This window comes from Gymnoscopelus braueri, assembly GCF_963280865.1.
Source record: "Gymnoscopelus braueri genome assembly, chromosome: 24".
Taxonomy (NCBI): domain Eukaryota; kingdom Metazoa; phylum Chordata; class Actinopteri; order Myctophiformes; family Myctophidae; genus Gymnoscopelus; species Gymnoscopelus braueri.
The window spans coordinates 6,327,165-6,346,332 of record NC_137626.1 but is presented as its reverse complement, the minus strand read 5'-3'; the positions used below and the strand labels follow the sequence as shown (position 1 = coordinate 6,346,332).

Below are 19,168 nucleotides of genomic sequence, written 5' to 3'. Positions count from 1 at the left end.
AAATTAGCTCGATTAGAGAAAAAAAAAACGAATACAAAACTACAAATGTTGCGCGAGTGCACGATTTCGGCACAATGCCCCTGGCCCTCGGCTTGGTACGCGAGACATAATTTGGCCCTTGGGGAAAAGTAATTGGGGAACCCTGACTTATACTGTATGTTGGTTTGTTTACTGTTGAGTGTACTGTTTGGGGTGGTCCACCCAGGGGTTCCCGACCCACAGCTTGAACACCACTGTATTACAGCACCCCTCCCCTTCCACCTGACCCCCCCCCCCGCCCGTTCCCAGATATAAAGGCAATACAGACACGTAGTACAAGGTACCAGGTCACCGTTACGCTCCGCGGGGTCCCTGACAGATCGGAACCTTGTGAAGGACCCTCGCCCTGCCAACACAACCCCCCCCCCACCCACACTACCTCCACGGTTCACTTCTGCTCGGCGGCCACTCGCCATTTCTTTGTGTGTGTGTGTGTGTGTGTGTGTGTGTGTAGGCGACGCGCATGTGTGTGTGTGAGCGTTTGACCGGAGATCACCGGTCCAACGCTCCCTCCAGACAGAGTGTGTTGTTAACACATTACGATCGGGAACGCATCCTGTGTCATTTCAGATTGTTATAGCTATAACCCATTATTTTATACTTTGGGCTTAGTATTCAAAAATAGCAGATCTACAAGCTCCCGCGCTACAAGCTTGTAAATCTGCTATTTTTGGGGGGGAAATCGTGAAAATGTGTGCAAATCTTTGAATTTATAAAAAAATTTAAGCGAATATTTTTAACTAAAATCTTTGCTTCTGATGGGGATTCTACAAATGTCTTCTAAATCCTAACAAAATATTATGTTGCTATAATATCAGTGGTTCTCAAACTTTTTTAATGTCAAGGACTCCCAAAATGACATGTATTTGTCCGCGGACCCCCATCTCAAAATATTTTGTTCCAGGGACCCCCCAGAAAAGATTAAAAATGTATATATATATATTCAAAAATGTGCACACATTTTCAATATTTTCTTTTAAAAAAAAATAGCAGATCTACAAGCTCATAGCGCGGCACTCGGCACTCCGGGAGGGAGGAGGGAGCGTGTGTGTGTGTGTGTGTGTGTGTGTGTGTGTGTGTGTGTGTGTGTGTGTGTGTGTGTGTGTGTGTGTGTGTGTGTGTGTGTGTGTGTGTGTGTGTGTAATGGCCTGAGTGCCCCCCAGGACCCTCCGCTCCTGCTGTTCTACTCTGTGCTGTGGTGGCTGTGACCATGTTGGGCCTGAGTGATTCACCTGCAAACACACGTTCTGTCTGCTTTCTTTTCTCTCATCTTTTACCTTCTCTCTCTCTCTCTCTCTCTCTCTCTCTCTCTCTCTCTCTCGGTCTGTCTCTCTATCTCCGTCTCTATATATCCGTCTCTCTCTGTGTGTGTCTCTCTCTCTCTCGGCCTGTCTCTCTTTTTCCGCCAGATTTTGCGAGAGAAACAAGCAACCAGGTCTATGAAAACAAGCCCAAAAGAAGCGACTATTAATAGGGTCACAAGAGCACTTTAAACCTAAATGCATCGGCTATTTGAAAATAGCAGTTCTACAAGGTCACAGCGCGTCGCACCGCAGAGCGCCGTGAGCTCTTATATCTCAAAAGAAAATCTTGGAAAAAAAACTAAACATTTTTAAACATTTAAAATTAAACAACACAAATCTGGTATGGGGGTCCCCTGGCACAAAGCATTTTTAGATGGGGGGGTTGATGCACAAATACATATTAATTTGGGGGGTCCTTGACATGAAAAGTCCAAATAACTAACTACACTTGAAACTAGAAACAAATCCCCCCAAAAAAACACAACCCGCAAACTACCAATATTTATAAACGACTTTACAGAAAGACAAGGACAAAGCCGCTTATAATAAGCAGACATGGCAACACCGTCTCTCACCCTCTGTCTATCTCGCTCTCTCTGTCTGTATATCTCTCTCTGTCTGTTTGTCTTTCACCCTCTCTGTCTCTCTCTCTCTCCCCTCAGGCCTGGACAAGTCATTACCCATAGATTACATAATGGGAGCGGGCCCTGAATGCATCACGCATGCAGACAGACAGACAGACAGACAGACAGACAGACAGACAGACAGACAGACAGACAGACAGCCGCATAATCGCACCAGAGAGCTTGTCACACGGCGCGGCGCGCCCGCCGTGCCGGTTGAAATCCCCCAGACTGACTACCCAGGAGGGAGGGGGGGATGGGGGGGGGGGGGTTGTGGGGTATAAGAGCCGTTCTCCTCTGACGAGAGTCCAGTCCCGGAGAGACACTGCATGGATAGCAGTGTTGTAAAGTAACTTAAGTACATTTATTCGATTACTGTACTTAAGTTGAATTTTGAGGTGTTTTTTTTTTACTTTACTGGAGTATTTCCAATTTTCTGTACTTATACCTCTACTCCACTACAATTACTTGAAGACTTACTTCGTAGATTTTGTTTATTATTACAAAACGTACATTAACCACTTCAGCCCCCATATACAATACATTTCGTCCATTTGAAAATAGCAGATCTTCAAGTGAGCATGTACATCTGCTATTTTCAAAATAGAAAATTATACATTTGAAAACTTGTGAAACGGGACATTTCTGCATAACGAGTACTATCTACTGTTGGTACTTTTAAGTACATTTTGATACCAATACTTTTGTACTTTTACTCAAGTCAAATTTTGAATTCCGAACTTTCACTTGTAACAGAGTATTTTTCTACATTGCAGTATTGATACTTCAGTAAAAAAAGGTGAGTACTTTTTCCACTACTGATGGATGGATGGATGGATGGATGATGGATGGATGGATGGATGGGTGGGTGGCGTCATAGCTGGGGAATCTGGGTCATTACGGAGGGGAGGGTAGGGGACGGGGGGGGGCTTGATAAGACACAGCCGTTTTCAGCAGAGCACAGTCGCAGCAGTTTGCAGGAATAGGTACTGTATCTGTATCACATGGTAGTCACAACAAAGACTGTGAAACCAAGGCATAACTAAAGGGAAAGTGAAAGAGGGTCGACGTGCGGAGGAAGAGAGGAAGATTCCTTAAGAGCTGTTGCTTCTCAAACCTTTTCCATGTCAGACAAGGACCCATCCATAAAGATATGTATTTGGCTGTGTGGACCCCCATCTCAAAATGTTTTGTTCCAGGGACCCCCTCTTCCAGAAGCAAAGATTTGAGTTACAAATGTTGGCTTTAAAATATATATATATATATATTCAAAGATTTCCACAGATTTTCAAGATTTAAAAAAAAATAGCAGATCTACAAGCTCATAGCGCGGCACTCGGTGCCGCACAATGAGCTTGTAGATCTGCAATTTTTTTATAGCCAAATAAATCAAAAAATGACAGATGCGTCCCCGGAATGAATGGGTTAACTAAATTCAAATGAAGAATATTGAAGAAAAATAGCAGATCTGCAAGCTCATAGCAGCTTGTATATCTGCTATGTATGAATAGCCAAAGTATAAAATATGGTTACAGTGGTTAAAATGATTGTGACGCTATATTAACCCATTGATACCTGGAACGCATCTGTGTCACTTTTAGATTTCTTTAGGCTATTCAAAAATAGCAGATATACAAGCTCATAGCGCGGCACCGAGTGCCGCGCTACGAGCTTGTAGATCTGCTATTTTTGAAAAATCGAGGAAAAAAATTTGGGGTTTTTCTTTCAAAAAATTTTTAGGATTTAGAAGAAATTTCTAGAATCTTCTCAGGTCTTAAAGGGTTAACTGGGGACCGCCACCCTCAAGGACCCCTGGGGGTACCAGGACCCCTAGTTTGAGAACCGATGCCTTAGAGCCAGACCGATATATCAGTCTGATATACATCGCTCATGAGGACATCTGTATCTGTGATTATGAAGCCTATGTTTTCCGTGTCAAGGATCCCCAAATTGCATAAAAATGTATATGGGTCAGGATCTTATATTACTGCTGCTATTCTTTTTTGTTTTAGTGCAGGAAGCCAGGCGACTGCCAGCGAGTGACATGTAATGACATTAGCAGCAGCGTTGCCAGAGATTTGCGAGAGAAAACAAGCAACTAGGGTCTATGAAAACAAGCCCAAAAGAAGCAAAAATAAACCTACATACTTTGGCTATATCTGCGAGCTTGCACACACCTGCTATTAAAAAATATGTCCCCAAAAAGTCCCCCAAAAAGTTATACATTTTGAACATTTTAGAGACATTTTAACAACACAAACATGGTACAACATATTTTCAGATGGGGGTCTGTGGACAAATATATGTATTATTTTGGGGGTCCTTGACATGAATGTTTAAGAACCACTGGTTTAAACAATAATGAAAACAAAACAAATTGGAAGCTAGCCCAAATAAGCAACTACACATTAAAAACAAGCCACACAACTACCAAATATTTACAAGCGACTTCACAGTATAGCAGATCTACAAGGTCACAAAACTTCGCATCGACACGCGTTGTGAGCTGTTTTAAAATAGCCAATAGTGTTCATTTGGCCTATAGTCACTTCTTTTGGGCTCGTTTTCATAGACCCGGTTGCTCCCGCAAAATCTGGCAACACTGGAGGGAGGGAGGGAGGGAGGGAGGGAGGGAGGGGCAGGTTTGGAGGCGGGCCAGGACAGTCAGCCAGGCCAGCAGCTGCTTCAAGGAGGAGATGGAGCCAAGCCTCCTTTCTCCTCAATTCATTCACAATTTTCCACTGTACAGAAAAAAAACTAAACTGCCTTTAACCTAGGGGAAAAAAAGGAAAAAAAGATCCTAGCACCACGTTGGAGCGGTACAGAGATGGCGTTTGTTTTTGTGTGTGTGTGTGTGTCATGTCAAGGACCCCCAAAATGATATGCATTTGGCCACGGACCCCCATCTCAAAATGTTTTGTTCCAGGGACACCTCTCACCTTCAAAGATTTGCACACATTTTCGAGATTTTTTCAAAAATAGCAGATCAAAAAGCTCATAGCGCACTCGGTGCCGCGCTATGAGCTTGTATATCTGCTATTTTTGAATAGCCAAAGAAATCTAAAATGACACAGATGCGTTCCTGGATTGAACGGGTTAACTAAATTCAAGTGAAGTTGGTGGTGTTTTGTGTGCGTGTGCGTGTGCATGTGCATGTGTGTCCTCTGCCATGGGTTCCCAACCGCTGCAGATTTTGAATGGAAATCTTCGCGAGGAGTTTCGGATAAATTAAGACAATAAGAAAAGAAAAGGCTGATTTGTATTCACACCTTTTGTTTAACAGGATTACATTAACACCCTTTTTTTGGGGGAACCACAAACGTAATGAATATGTAAAAAAACACATTAACTCATTCAGTGCCATTCTTATTTATGGCAGTTTGGTTCTGAGTGCCACAGCCAAAATTCATTGTAAAAAAAAAAGTGCTTAGGAGCCGAGATACAGCCTTTTTCAGTAAGAAGTTAAACAAGAAGTGAATGGAGCAGCAAATCAGAATATCTTGGGTTCTGAAAAAAAAATTCAAAAAAAGAAAAAAATTATGTTTTGTTTTTTTTCCATGACGTCTTAGATGTCACGTGGCGCTCAGGGCGCTCAGGCCACGACGTCTTACGTCATGTGGCACTGAATGAGTTAACCCATTAAGACCCGAGACGATTCTTAAAAAAAAATCAAATCCTAACAGTTTTTTGAAAGAAATATCAAAAATCTTTTTTCACGATTTTTCAAAAATAGCAGATCTACAAGCTCGTAGCGCGGCACTCGGTGCCGCGCTACGAGCTTGCAGATCTGCTATTTTTGAATAGCCAAAGAGATCTAAAGTGACACAGAAGCGTTCCAGGTATCAATGGGTTAATGGCTTCAGAATTCATGGCTGAGACATCAATAGGTGTAATTGATGTCACAGAACAAAACACAAAAACTCTTTTAAGATTATGAAAATCTCTTCTGGGTTTTGGGACCATTCACCACTTTCAACACTAGGTTCTAGATAGGATTTAGAAGACAATTTCAGAATCGGCCTCAGGTCTTAAACCACTGTGTCAGGCTCTGAAAATAGCAGACCTACAAGCCCATAACTTGTATAGGTCTGCAATTTTCGGTACGTGACGACATCGGATAAAGTATAAAATCGGGGCTTTAGATACAGAAAGACAGCCCTCCCTTCCCCCTCCCGCCTGCTAATCATCCAAAGCTGGCCTGAATGAACCCAAGCGGGCCGTTTTTTTTCTTCCTAAATACCACTGGAAGCCAAGATCAGTTTGGAAAATTGCTACCATGCATCACCTAGCTTCCACCTCCAATACTGAAGATTGGTTTATGTGCAGCTCAGAGAGAGAGAGAGAGAGAGAGAGAGAGACACTAGCAGAAATAATACAGAAGACTACGAGAGAGAGAAACAGAGAAAGAAGCGATAAAGTGAAAAGGAGAGGAAGGACAGGAGAACAGAGAGATGAGAGAAAGAGATAAGAGAGGAAGAGAAGAGACTAGAAAGTCAATAGAAAATGATCCAAGAAAAGAGATGTGGAGGAAGAGGAGAGACGAGAGAGAGAGAGAAAACTAATACCTGTCATGTAGACAGATGCCAGGCTCATTTTGTAGACCTGGTATCCTATAGTGTGTGTAGTTTCAATGAAATGTACATATTTATGTTTAGAGTAGATTGATGCTAGGTTCTTGGTCTATACCTATGATCCTAGATTACTGAGGCACTACACTGTCTTCGTGTTTACCTTGCTTTGCCGTAAATCACTCTGGATCATGTCTAAAATTGTAAAAGGAGAGAGAGACAGAGACAGAGAGAGAGATGAGGCGGTGATCAGGAGAAAGATGTCTCCTCTCCTCTCTGGGTTACATCAGAGGAAAGGGGGATATTGCGTCCCCTATAAAAAGTGCAGTGTGCAGGTTAACACAGAGACAATGGAGCGCCTGTGGTAAGAACATGTCATTACACCCACCAACTACAACCAGGCTGACTGGCTAATCCTGAATGCTCCCTGGAGTAAGGCAGCACTGGTGCAGCGCACACACACACACACACACACACACACACACACACACACACACACAGGCTGGCTTTCAAAGAGGAGGGAAATCGGCCCCTTAAAAAGGTAGAATTAATTACAGGAAGACTTAAGTCATGTAATCACACACACACACAGGCCAGAGCTGCGTTTTGTGACGCCATCGCGAGGGGGCCTCAGGTGGAGGAGAGGGGGGCCCCAGGATCCGTTCACTTTGTGCCCCCCCCCCCCCCCCACCCCCACCACCACCACCACTATGCACTCGTACCAGGAAGCAGAAAGGCGCACCGCCATCCATTGGGCTTTTGAGACGCAGCCGTTACATTCTTGGGAGGGGGACCTTTGGCCAAAAAAAAAAAGAAAACGGGGCGCGATGCAGCCAGGAGAGGCTTTTATGAAAAGAGAGCTCTTTGTTCTGGGATGGGGGAAATTTTGGGGGGGGGGGCATCAGCGGCTCTGAGCCTCGCCCTACATTAGCCAGGACAGGAACCACTTCACAGGAACCCCCCCCCCCAACTTCCCCCAAAGGAGGTCACATTCTTCCGTCTACCGGAGGTCACGCTACTTTTTTTCCTCGCAGTACATAAAAAAGAAATGGATGGAGGGCAGGCACACACACACACACACACACACGTGTGTAGAAGAGGAGAGGTCCCATTACTTTGACACCATGAGGACAGGTCCAGGGAGGGAGGGGGTTTTCCCCAACGATTCCACAAGTGTTTAGCCATGTGCCACCATGCACGTGGTTTCAGGGTTCTAACAGCTGTGCCACTAGGGGGCTTGCCATGGGATTAGAACCGACCCGCTCAACCACTTAACAGCGGATGGCCACTGGTCTGAAACTTAAAGGTTCTAACTTCTATGACATTCATTTTCACTTTTTTTTTTTTTTTTTTTTTTTTTTTTTGGGGGGTTTTATGACCTCAATTACATCCAAAAAAACGGAACTTTGAACATTCAGTGGATTTTCTGTGGTCTGGGGTTTTCTGAATAATTAGGCTGAAAAGTAATCTGAGATTGGCCCTTGGAGTGTGAAGTCACAGGCCATTAATCCCGCCCACTCTCCTCCTCGCCCCTCCCCTCCCCTATCCTTTCCATGGGGGGGGGGTTGGAGCAGAGGTGATGATTGACATGCAAAATCCCTCAACAGCGTCACCCGCAGGCAAAGATTTCTTTGTTCGTTGCAGTTGAAAAGGCTTTAGAAATGTGAGAGAAAAACACCTGCAATGGATCACTGGAGTGGAATTTTCGGTTAAAACTTTTTAAACACGTTTGAAGGACCATGACAAACACTTTTAATGTATTGTAAAACTGAATGTCATGAAACCTTTAAAAAGGTATATCTTCTGTCTGTCTGTCTGTCTGTCTTCCCCAGGCCGTCACGCTGATGAGACAAAGACAACATGGACAGCACAGCAGGGCTGGAGGACGGCGCCATCGACTGCATCCTCCAAACTCTGATGAGACCAATGGCTCATTTCAGCTAGAAGAGCTTAGGCCTCGTTTAGACTGCCAGCCAAATCCCATTTATTTCTCAAAATAAGTGTACAACAGGGTTCCCCCAATTACTTTTCCCCAAGGGCCAAATTCTGTCTCGGGTACCAAGCCGAGGGCCAGGGACATTGTGCCCGCGCGCGAAGCCCACAGAGCTCGAAGCGCGCGGGCGCCGAAATCGTGGTGCGACGCGTTGTGAGCTTGTAGATCTGCTATTTTCAAATAAAATCTTGGGGTGAAATTATAATAAGCAGATCTGGCAACACTGATCACAACACACACTCAGCTGCATGTTGGGAGGATGCCGCACATCCAATCGACCGCAATGTTCGTACTTTCTCCATGAGACAAACGCATCACGTGCCGCAAGGCAGGAGTCAGGAGATACTGTACTACCGGTGATGGACTGCATACTCTACCCTCTGCAGGTGATTGAATTGTTCGCTATTTAACCCATTGAGACCTGGAACGCATCTGTGTCATTTTTTGATTTGAGCTAAAAAAGCATGAATTTACACTTTGGCTATTCAAAAATAGCAGATCTACAAGCTCGTAGAGCGGCACCGAGTGCCGCGCTAAGAGCTTGTAGATCTGCTATTTTTGAAAAATCTTGAAAATGTGTGCAAATCTTTGAATTTATATCGTTTAAAGCGAACATCTTTAACTCGATTTGATTAGTTCGACTAGTCTTTCGCCCCTATGCCCTGGTCGGACGACCGATTTGCACGTCAGGACCGCTGCGGGCCTCCACCAGAGTTTCCTCTGGCTTCGCCCTGCCCAGCCATAGTTCACCATCTTTCGGGACATTTGTAGAATCGGAACCTCAGTTCTTAATGGGTTAATGACTGCGGCGCCTAGAAAAAATAAAATAACGCCTCTAACCCCAGCAGAGGCGTTCCCCTCTGTACTTGGCATCCAACACAGCCTTCTGCATCTCCTACCTATGTGGCGGGATGCCATGAATGCTGAATAGCAGTGTGTGTGAGGCCCTTTGTTGGATTAGTGCCACACCTGGGACCTATATTCCACACACACACACACACACACACACACACACACACACACACACACACACACACACACACACACACACACACACACACACACACACACACACACACACACACACACACACACACACACACACACACACACACACACACACACACACACACACACACACACACACACACACACACACCTGTTTACCTAATAGCACAGCTGGCCCGGTGATGTAATGATACGCTATGAGCAACATTCGCGCTAGCTAGGCCACAGATGGCCCGGGTTTATGTTTTTTTTTCTGATATTTTGGGAATAATATCTTTGTGGTCAGAGCCTGAGGTGGGGCTGAGCCTGTTCCTTTTCCAGATAAAACAGAATGATTGAGCATTACGGAATAATAAGTCATAAAGTAGGACAAAGGCTGTGGGAACTAAGTGGTTTTCCCCTCCTCCTCTGTCTGTCTCTCTCTCTCTCTCTCTCTCTCTGAATGCCTGCTACAATATCCAGTGGTGTAATGTAACTAAGTACATTTACTCAAGTACTGTACTTTTACAAGTTTTAGGTATTTTTTACTTTACTGGAGTATTTCCCGTTTTCAGTACTTTTACTTCTACTCCACTACATCTCAGAAGCAAATATTGTACTTTTACTCCACTACAATTATTTGAAAACTTTAGTTACTAGTTACCTTGCAGATGTAAATAATCACATCATAAAACATACATTAACCACGTTAGCCCTATTTGGCTATTTTATAGCAGAAAATAGCAGATCTACAAGCTCACAACGCGTCACATCGCGTCGCGTTGTGAGCTTGTAGATCGTCTATTTTCAAACATTTTAGTCCTTTTGTACTTTTTCCACCACTGCACACATGGAATCAAGCAAAACTACATATCACGACTGAAAATGTAACGATGACGTTCAGGTATGATCAGTCATTCTAAACCTATATTGCTGCAGACATAGACATTGCTGCTACATAGAGACAACCCGTTGAAATAAATCACAGATTGAAGCTTTTTATGAAAAAATGTCTGAGGCCATTCATGTTTATGCATTTCTGAACATGTATTCTATTGCTAGTTTGACCACTTCAAATAACGAATAACCAAACATAGCCGATCTACAGGCTCACAAAACGACACAGCGCAGCTTGTTGTGGGGTGGTAGGTCCGCAGCCAAATACATATCATTTGACAATTATGAAAAAGTTTGAGAACCACTGATATAGAAACATATGCTTTTCAGAAAACTGTTCAAATATATATATATTCAAAGATTTGCACAACATTTGTGCAAACATTTTAGTGTTCAATGTTCATGATAAAACCAACAAATAGCGAATCTGCAAGCTCATAGCACGGCACTCGGTGCCACGCTATGAGCTTGTATATCTGCAAAAAAAATGTATAGCCAAAGAAATCAGAAAATGACACATATGGGTTAACCCTAACCATAACGTTTGTCTGACCATTGGGACGTCGGGAATAATGGGAGGCCGGCATTACGAGCAAACCCCTGGGAAGAGATACGGTTCCTCTAATCAAGTTAATTGTGCTTTGACTGGACAGACCCGATAATCACACGGACGGAGTCCCATGATATTAGGCTTACGTGGATGAGAAGAATCCCGTGGGACTTCACTACGGGGCTAGGGTACACAATTCTCTCTGCTCCAGTCAACTTCCTTCTAAAAGGGGGAGATTTCGTCATCCCACGAGAGTTGTGTTGTTTCCCTCCCGAGTCGACCGACCGGGCGTGCAGAGTGTTTACACGGTGCACGTCACAACTCTCTGGGGGGGAGCTTCAGTCATCTACCTGGAGCGGAGCTGCTCTACAGGAGAGGACAGGAAGACGTTTCACAGCCACACGCAGCAGCAGACAGTGGGCCTTGCTCCCAGTGTTGATTTTGACAGCAAATTTAGATATAGTTTTAGTCATAGTCTTTTGAATCAAATTCCATTTAGTTTTAGTCACATTTTAGTCATCTGAAATGTTCTAGTTTTTGTCTAGTTTTAGTCGACTAAATATCATACGATTTTAGTCAACTAAATCTACAGTTGATTTAGTCGACTAAAATGTATGTTGGCGGTGCCTTGATGGCGTCGTAATGGCTGATTTTACACTTGGTTCCATGCTGAAAATAGCAGATCTACAAGCTCACAACGCGTCGCACTGCGACGCGTTGCGAGCTTGTAGATCTGCTATTTTCAGAGCGCAACACCCGAGCGCAACCACACAAACATTTTAGTCTAGTTTTTATTTGTTGGCAAAATTGTCAATATATTTAGTCTTAGTTTTAGTCGTCGTAGCTTTTTATTCAGTTTCTATTTAGTTTTCGTCAGTGAAAAAAGGCAGTCGACGAAAACATTTCGTCACAGTTATTTATAGTCGACGGAATCAACACTGCTGGCTCCTTCTCCGTGTGACCGCCGCTACCGAGATGGATCGGCAAACGCTACCCTCTTGGCAAATCTAATTGTCTGGTGTGTCGACCTGAGGCCCATTCTAAAAAACCACCTTCTAAATCCTGACCCAAGTTTTCTGAAAAACTTCAAATATTTATTCAAAAATTACAACAAATGTACGTTTCTATATACTGTACATAGCAACAAGAACCCCAAAAGGGCTTCCCGTCCTGAACGGTATAGTTACAAATAGGGGTTCCCGCCCAAAATGGGTTAAAGCTCGCAGAAAGATCGCCCAACTGAAAAGGTTTGTAATGACCAAGTCTCGGTTCCAGATAAATATTGTGTAAACTACAAGCTCACAAACGCCCCTCAGTTTGCCCTCTTTCTTACATGATATTTGATCATTTGGCCAATTTGGTGTTAACTCTTTGACTGCCAGAGTATTTTCATAAAGTACTCCCCCAGTGCCAGCAATTTACGTGTTTTTTTATTTTTATATTTTGAATTTTTCTCATGAAAATAATTTAAGGACACATAATTTAAAGACCCAGCACAAATCCGCCACTAGAGAGCAGCACATGACAGCTTGATCAGGTCGTTGGGTCTCTCTCACCCTTCTTGATAGATTAGACAGGGAAAAACATGAAAACGGATGTGACGTCGTCCCAGATTGTTTTGATCGGCAAAAATTACGATGTGATACACGACGGCGATGACTGATCGTCACCCAGACCATAGATTATAGAAGAGAACCTGTCCGTTTGTCCGTTATACCGTGTGAAAAATCGTTTATTTACCTATTTTGGACGAAAATGACTGGGGAAAAAAATCAAAAACCGGAAACGGAATCCAGGTCATGAAACCGGATGCAGATGTCCGTGAAGTAAGCGGAACTCGAGAATAACATTGAATATAAAGCAGCATAGCGCAATCAGAGATTAAACAATGAACGCGCGTCAAGCGCGTAGAACGCGTCGACGGCCAACTGGACAAAGTAGCACTTGACGCGTTATCGCGTCGTCCGCAGTCAAAGAGTTAAAAAGGTTTTAAAAGTCATTGCAACTTTAGCAATATGCATATGGATACCCTGTACACAATTATAATGTATGTTGGATTGTTTACTGTTGAGTGAGAGAACGATATTCCACATTAACCCATTGAGACCGGGAAAGCATCTGTCATTTTAGATTTGAACCACTTTAACCATTATTTTATACTTTGGCTATTCTAAAAATAGCAGATCTACAAGCTCATAGCGCGGCACCGAGTGCCGCGCTATGAGCTTGTAGATCTGCTATTTTTTTTAAACTCATGAAAATTGGTGCAAATCTATATATTTATATATTTTTTGCGACTGGGGGTCCCTGGAACTAAATATCCACGGTCCGTGGCCAAATACATATAATTTTGGGGGTCCTTGACATGAAAAAGTTTGAGAACCAGCTGGTATTATAGTAACATACATACGCGTTTCAGAAAACTGTTAGGATTTAGAAGACATTTGTAGAATCGGCCTCAGGTCTCAATGGGTTAAGCTTATCATCTGGGGACCCCCCAAAATTATGTGGGGACCCCCCCATGGGGGTCCCGACCCCCAGTTTGGTCACCACTGCCATAGAAAACATGCATGGCTTCAATGGCATCCAAATGACTGAACTCAGTCAGTCAGTGGCGCCTGAGAACTTGAATCCATTCAAGAGTGACTGTGCTCAGCTGAGCCACAGGTTGCTGTGGTGGAGGGAGGAGGGCGCCCCCTGGTGGGGGGGGAGGGAGGACATACAGTAACAGTAACAGCACGTACCCGGCCAGCATCTCGAACACCAGGATGCCCAGGGCCCACCAGTCCACCGCCCGGCCGTGGCCCTTGCTTTGGATCACCTCGGGGGCCAGGTACTCGGGCGTGCCGCACAGCGTCCATGTCCTATAGGGGGGAGAGAGAGGGGGAGAGAGAGAGAGAGAGAGAGAGAGAGAGTAAGGTAAGAGAGAGGAGTTGAGAAGAGAAAAGGAGAAAGGTTATGAAAGTCAAGAGAAAAGGAGAAGAGAAGGGCAGGGAAGGGAGTTGTGGAGAGAAAGAGTGAGAGGTGGTGGTCAGAACATTAACCCTTTAAGACCTGAGGCCGATTCCAGAAATGCCTTCTATATAATCAGTAGTTCTCAAACTGTGTTGTGCCAGGAACCCCCAAATTAATGACATGTATTTGGCCGCGGACCGAGCTACCTTTTTAACTCAAATCTATGCTTCTGGGGGGGTCCCTGGAAGAGAATATTTTGAGATGGGGGTCCGCGGCCAAATACATATCATTGTAGGGGTCCTTGACATGAAAACGTTTGAGAACCACTGATATAGCAACAACTTCTTTTTCAATAAACTGATTTGTAGAATTTGAATATTTTCAAATGAACTAAACTGAGTATGGTATTAACCCATTAAGACCTGAGGCGATTCTTAAAAATGTTTTCTAAATCCTAACAGTTTTTTGAAAAAAATGCCAACGTTTTTTTTCGTCAAGATTTTTCAAAAATAGCAGATCTACAAGCTCGTAGCGCGGCACTCGGTGCCGCGCTACGAGCTTGTATATCTGCTATTTCTGAATAGCCCAAAGAAATCTAAAGTGACACAGATGCGTTCCAGGTCTTAATGGGTTAATTCCGGGAAAAAAAAAACACAGTTAGAATAAGGAGATAAGAAGTCTACAGCGACGATACATAAGAGTATATCTTGTTCTTGTGTCACATGTCTAAAGTGAGGTTTCCCCGTTGAACGAATGAGGTTGCCCCGCCCCTCTTCCCCGCCCAGCTGCTGTGTGACATCTGCATGTTATTCATGTCCTCCAAGACCAGAGCTGCTCTGACCGTCAATAATTCACAGCCTGCGTTTCCCATCCCTCATGTCGTAAAAAAACAGTGGGTGGAGGTGGGGTCTCCCGTTAACACTGCCGGGGGTGGGTGGGTGGGTTGGAGGCGAACGCATGTAGTTGAAGCACAAGGGGGCGGGGGGGCGGGGGGGCGGGTGGGGAGAGAGTCAGCGCACTGAAGTCAAGGCACAGACTGCTGTGTTGTTGACAGACAACGGATGCACGCTTATGAGAAACAACAAAAATAAAACCTGGCAAAACAGTTGCGTGCATTAGCGCAAGATGAGGGTAAAGGAAACATTCAGTCTAAATGTCCAGTAATTCGCACGCGAAAAGGAAACATTAATGTCCAGTTTGCTAATCCACAACTACTGTGCCAGATAATCACCAAGAGAGTTAAAAAAGAAAAAACGTTTCAGTCATTCAGTCCGACTTCACTGTATTAGCCTATATCCTTTTCATAAATTATAATTTGTATTAGGCTGTCCTGAGAGTTTATAATATTTAGAGAAATGTAAAGTTTCAAATACAAAAGTATTGGTAGTAGTTGCGAATTACTGGACATTTAGACTGAATGTTTCCTTTATCCTCATCTTGCGCTAATGCACGCAACTGTTTTGCCAGGTTTTATTTTTGTTGTTTCTCATAAGCGCGCATCCGTTGTCTGTCAACAACACAGTAGTCTGTGCCTTGACTTCAGTGTGCTGACTCTCTCCCCACCCACCCCCCCGCCCCCTTGCACTTCAACTACATGCAAAAAGGCCGTTCGCGGGTTGGAGGGGGGTTTGGCGGACGGGGGCAGGGGACATCTTCAGGTAGAGTAATCCCCAGGGTGCCATTCCACCATTCATTTGTTGTGTTTGTCCACCAGAGAGCAATATTGCTTACGTAATCATTTATAGAATCTCAGTGGAGTTACGTGAAAACTGAAATGAAATTGAAATTGTTTTTGCTGGTTTGTTTTGTTATGTTTTGTTTTGCGTTGGAACCCGTTGTGTGAGCTTGTAGATCTGCTATTTTTGGCGTAATCTATTTGTGAAGCGTGAAATAGGAGCTCTTTTTACAGGGTCAATTTTAGAGGGTTTAAGAGGTAGTGAATTTGCAGCTGAACACAAGCTAATTCATCCTAGTTAGACCCTCCAGAAAAATGCGATTATTGCGATCGCATAATTTACAGCATAATCAGCAAAATGGCGCATAATTATGCGGGGGTAACGTTTTTTCAAAAAGGCCGCATCGCATAATATGCGCATCGCATCGCATAATGTGCACATCGCATAATATGCGCATCGCATAATGTGCACATCGCATAATATGCGCATCGCATCGCATAATGTGCACATCGCATAATATGCGCATCGCATAATGTGCACATCACATAATATGCGCATCGCATCGCATAATGTACACATCGCATCGCATAATGTGCACATCGCATAATATGCGCATCGCATCGCATAATGTGCACACGCATAATATGCGCATCGCATCGCATAATGTGCACATCGCATCGCATAATGTGCACATCGCATCGCATAATGTGCACATCGCATCGAATAATATGAGATTCGCATTGCATATTTCACAACTTTCCGCATCTTTCACAACTTTCCGCAATTTCACTGCATAAAATTATTTTAAAAAAAGCATTTTGCATCGCAAAATCTTTTGCCTGCATAATCAAGGATTTTTGCCCGCGTTTTTTCTGGAGGGTTTGCCTAGTGTAAAATCTCTGCGATAAGATTATTGTGAGTGTTTTTTTGTTTTTTTTTATATCACGATAATAACGATAATAACGATCATCGTCCCACCCCTACTGCAGAAGGAGGAGTGATAGGTGTGTTCCCTCCTGGCTTGTGTTGCAGAGCCACTGTGCTCCCATCCCGGCCGGGCTTGTGTGACAGAGAGAGAGAGAGAGAGAGAGAGAGGCTGATTGACGGCAACCAGTGCAGCGTGTAGCAGCACTACAACACTACAGAGTGAACATCCTGATGAAGAGCCTCCTTCACTGTCTGCCTGTCTGTCAGCCATATCACCTGGATAATCACCCCACCCCCTTCTGCTCTGCCCGTTGCCACGACGACGGTTCATTTGTATGGAAATGACAGGAGAGGGGCGGGAGGAAGGGGGGTGTAGCAGGTAATCAGAGGGTGATTACCAGTGGTGGAAGAAGTACGCGTCGCGATGTGAGCTTGTAGATCTGCTATTTTCAAACATTTCAGTACTTTCACTTTTGGTACTTTAAGTACATTTTGATACCAATACTTTTGTACTTTTACTCAAGTATTTTTTTTAATCCCGGACTTTTACTGACAGAGTACTTCTACATTGCAGTATTGATACATTTACTTAGGTAAAACATTTGAGTACTTTTTCCGCCACACACACGCACACACACGCACACGCACACACACACACACACACACACACACACACACACACACACACTAAAGTCCCACATCCACACAGCAGGGGTCACTGTTGCGCAGTGTGTGGAGTGGAGGGCTGCAGCTACAGCTGTTTAAACCCCCCCCACCCACCACCCACCTCCTGAAACAGGCAGCAGGCTGAACCAAGTACTTGTCTCTCCCCCACCCACCCTCACCCCCCCCCTCCCCCCTCGAACCCTGTCTCAGGCAATTCCGCTGTCCTCCATTTATATAAGTGGGTCACTCTCACATCAGAGACATATCAGCTCCCCATCTGTTTCTCACTTGCCATCGAGTGTGTGTGTGTGTGTGTGTGTGTGTGTGTGTGTGTGTGTGTGTGTGTGTGTGGGGGGGGGGGGGGGATGTAATCTTACATTGTGTTGACATGTCAGCGGGTGGGGGGTTGGGGGGGGGGGTTAAACTCGGACAGAGCTCTGGTGTGTGGATGTGACACTGACCATATAGACGCCGTCTTCGTCTCTCTCTCTCTTTCACGGTTTCTTTCTTTCTCTCATTTTCTACCTCTCTCTCACTCTGTTCTCGGTCTCTCACTCTCTCCATCTCTCTTTCTCGCTCTCGGGGGTGAACTTTCCAATTCCGCAGAGGTCAGCGCAGGGGTCAGCTTCGGCGTACATCTAATTCAGACTGAATGACATAAATCGGGAGAAATTTTGTCCTTGATACGCGACGTGGTGGCTGGGGGGAGGGGGGATCCTCGGGGGGGGGGGAGTATTCCCTCAATTTCTTCAACTGCCACCCCTTCCCACACAAACATCCGTCCTCTTCTCCCAAGAACAGGATCGTTCTCCCATTCCCCTCAGTCCAACCAATCGGTAACCTTGTTCATTACAGCGTGTGTCACGGTGGTCAAGATGTTAAGGGAATTGTGGGGGGGGGGGGGCAGTGATGGAAGAAGTACTCACATGTTTATTGTAGGAATTGTCCGGTATGAAAAAATTACTTAAAGGGATACTTCACTTTCGGGCCGGGGACACATTTAAAAAAAAAATTAAAAATAAATGAAAAAAGTTATGGAAAATTCATGGCCCCCTCACACATTAGTAGGACACTGCGTGTCGTGAGGGGGCCATGAATTTTCCATAACTTTTTTCATTTATTTTTAATATTTTTTTTAAATGTGTGTCCGAAAGTGAAGTATCCCTTTAAGTAAAGGTATTTCGACAAAAAGTAAAAGTACTCATTATGCAGAATGTCCCATTGCACAACTTTTCAAATGAATTAAATGTATAAAAATCCTTTGAAAATGTCAGATCTACAAGATCGGCTATTTTCAAATTGCCAAAGTATAACACCGTAGGTCTGTGGTTTTGTAAAAATAATTAAAATCTAAAGTAACTAGTAGCTAGTTTTCAAATAATTAGAGTTGAGTAAAAGCACAATATTTGCCTTTAAGATGTAGCGTAAGTAAAAGTATTGACAATTGGAAATACAAAAAAAAAATTGTACTTAAGTACAGTACTTGAGTAAATGTACTTAGTTACTTTCACCACTGGGGTGGGGTGGGAGGGGGGTTGCAGGCAGAGCTTGGATGAACACAAAATGAGTTTTTCGGGTCATGGGGGAGGGGCGCAGAATATATATATTTTTCATAGGTCTGGTGTTTTTGAGATAAGCATCACTTCAAGCTTCAAGCTCTGAAGTGCTTTCATTATCTCTTGTCACGAGCAAAGGCATTGGACACACACACACACACACACACACACACACCCCCCCACCCCCCCCAGGTTCCCCGTCTAATCGCGCAGCCGCCTCCTCTAACAAACTTCTGAAGAGGCGACTCACTAAAAAGTTAATCAGAGAACAGGATAGTGTTGCCAGACAACAATTAAAAATTGAGCGACTACTTTCATCCTTCGGAAGAAAAAAAAAGAAACGCTGTGCGGCCGCGCGGCTTTCTTTCTTTCTTTCTTTCTTTCTTTCTTTCCCCGCGACTGGCAGACTGGCGGGACTGGTGGCAGG

The 19,168-nt window shown here is 44.2% G+C and overlaps 1 protein-coding gene across 1 annotated transcript in view; it reads right to left on the bottom strand.

Moving 5' to 3' along the window:
- Window positions 1-19,168, bottom strand: part of prkx (protein kinase X-linked) — a 64,954-nt gene that overhangs the window by 16,550 nt on the left and 29,236 nt on the right. Inside the window, exon 4 of the mRNA XM_080422188.1 lies at window positions 13,706-13,825. Within this exon, the coding sequence (XP_080278314.1) occupies window positions 13,706-13,825 (120 nt within the window). The remainder of the gene's footprint in view (window positions 1-13,705; window positions 13,826-19,168) is intronic.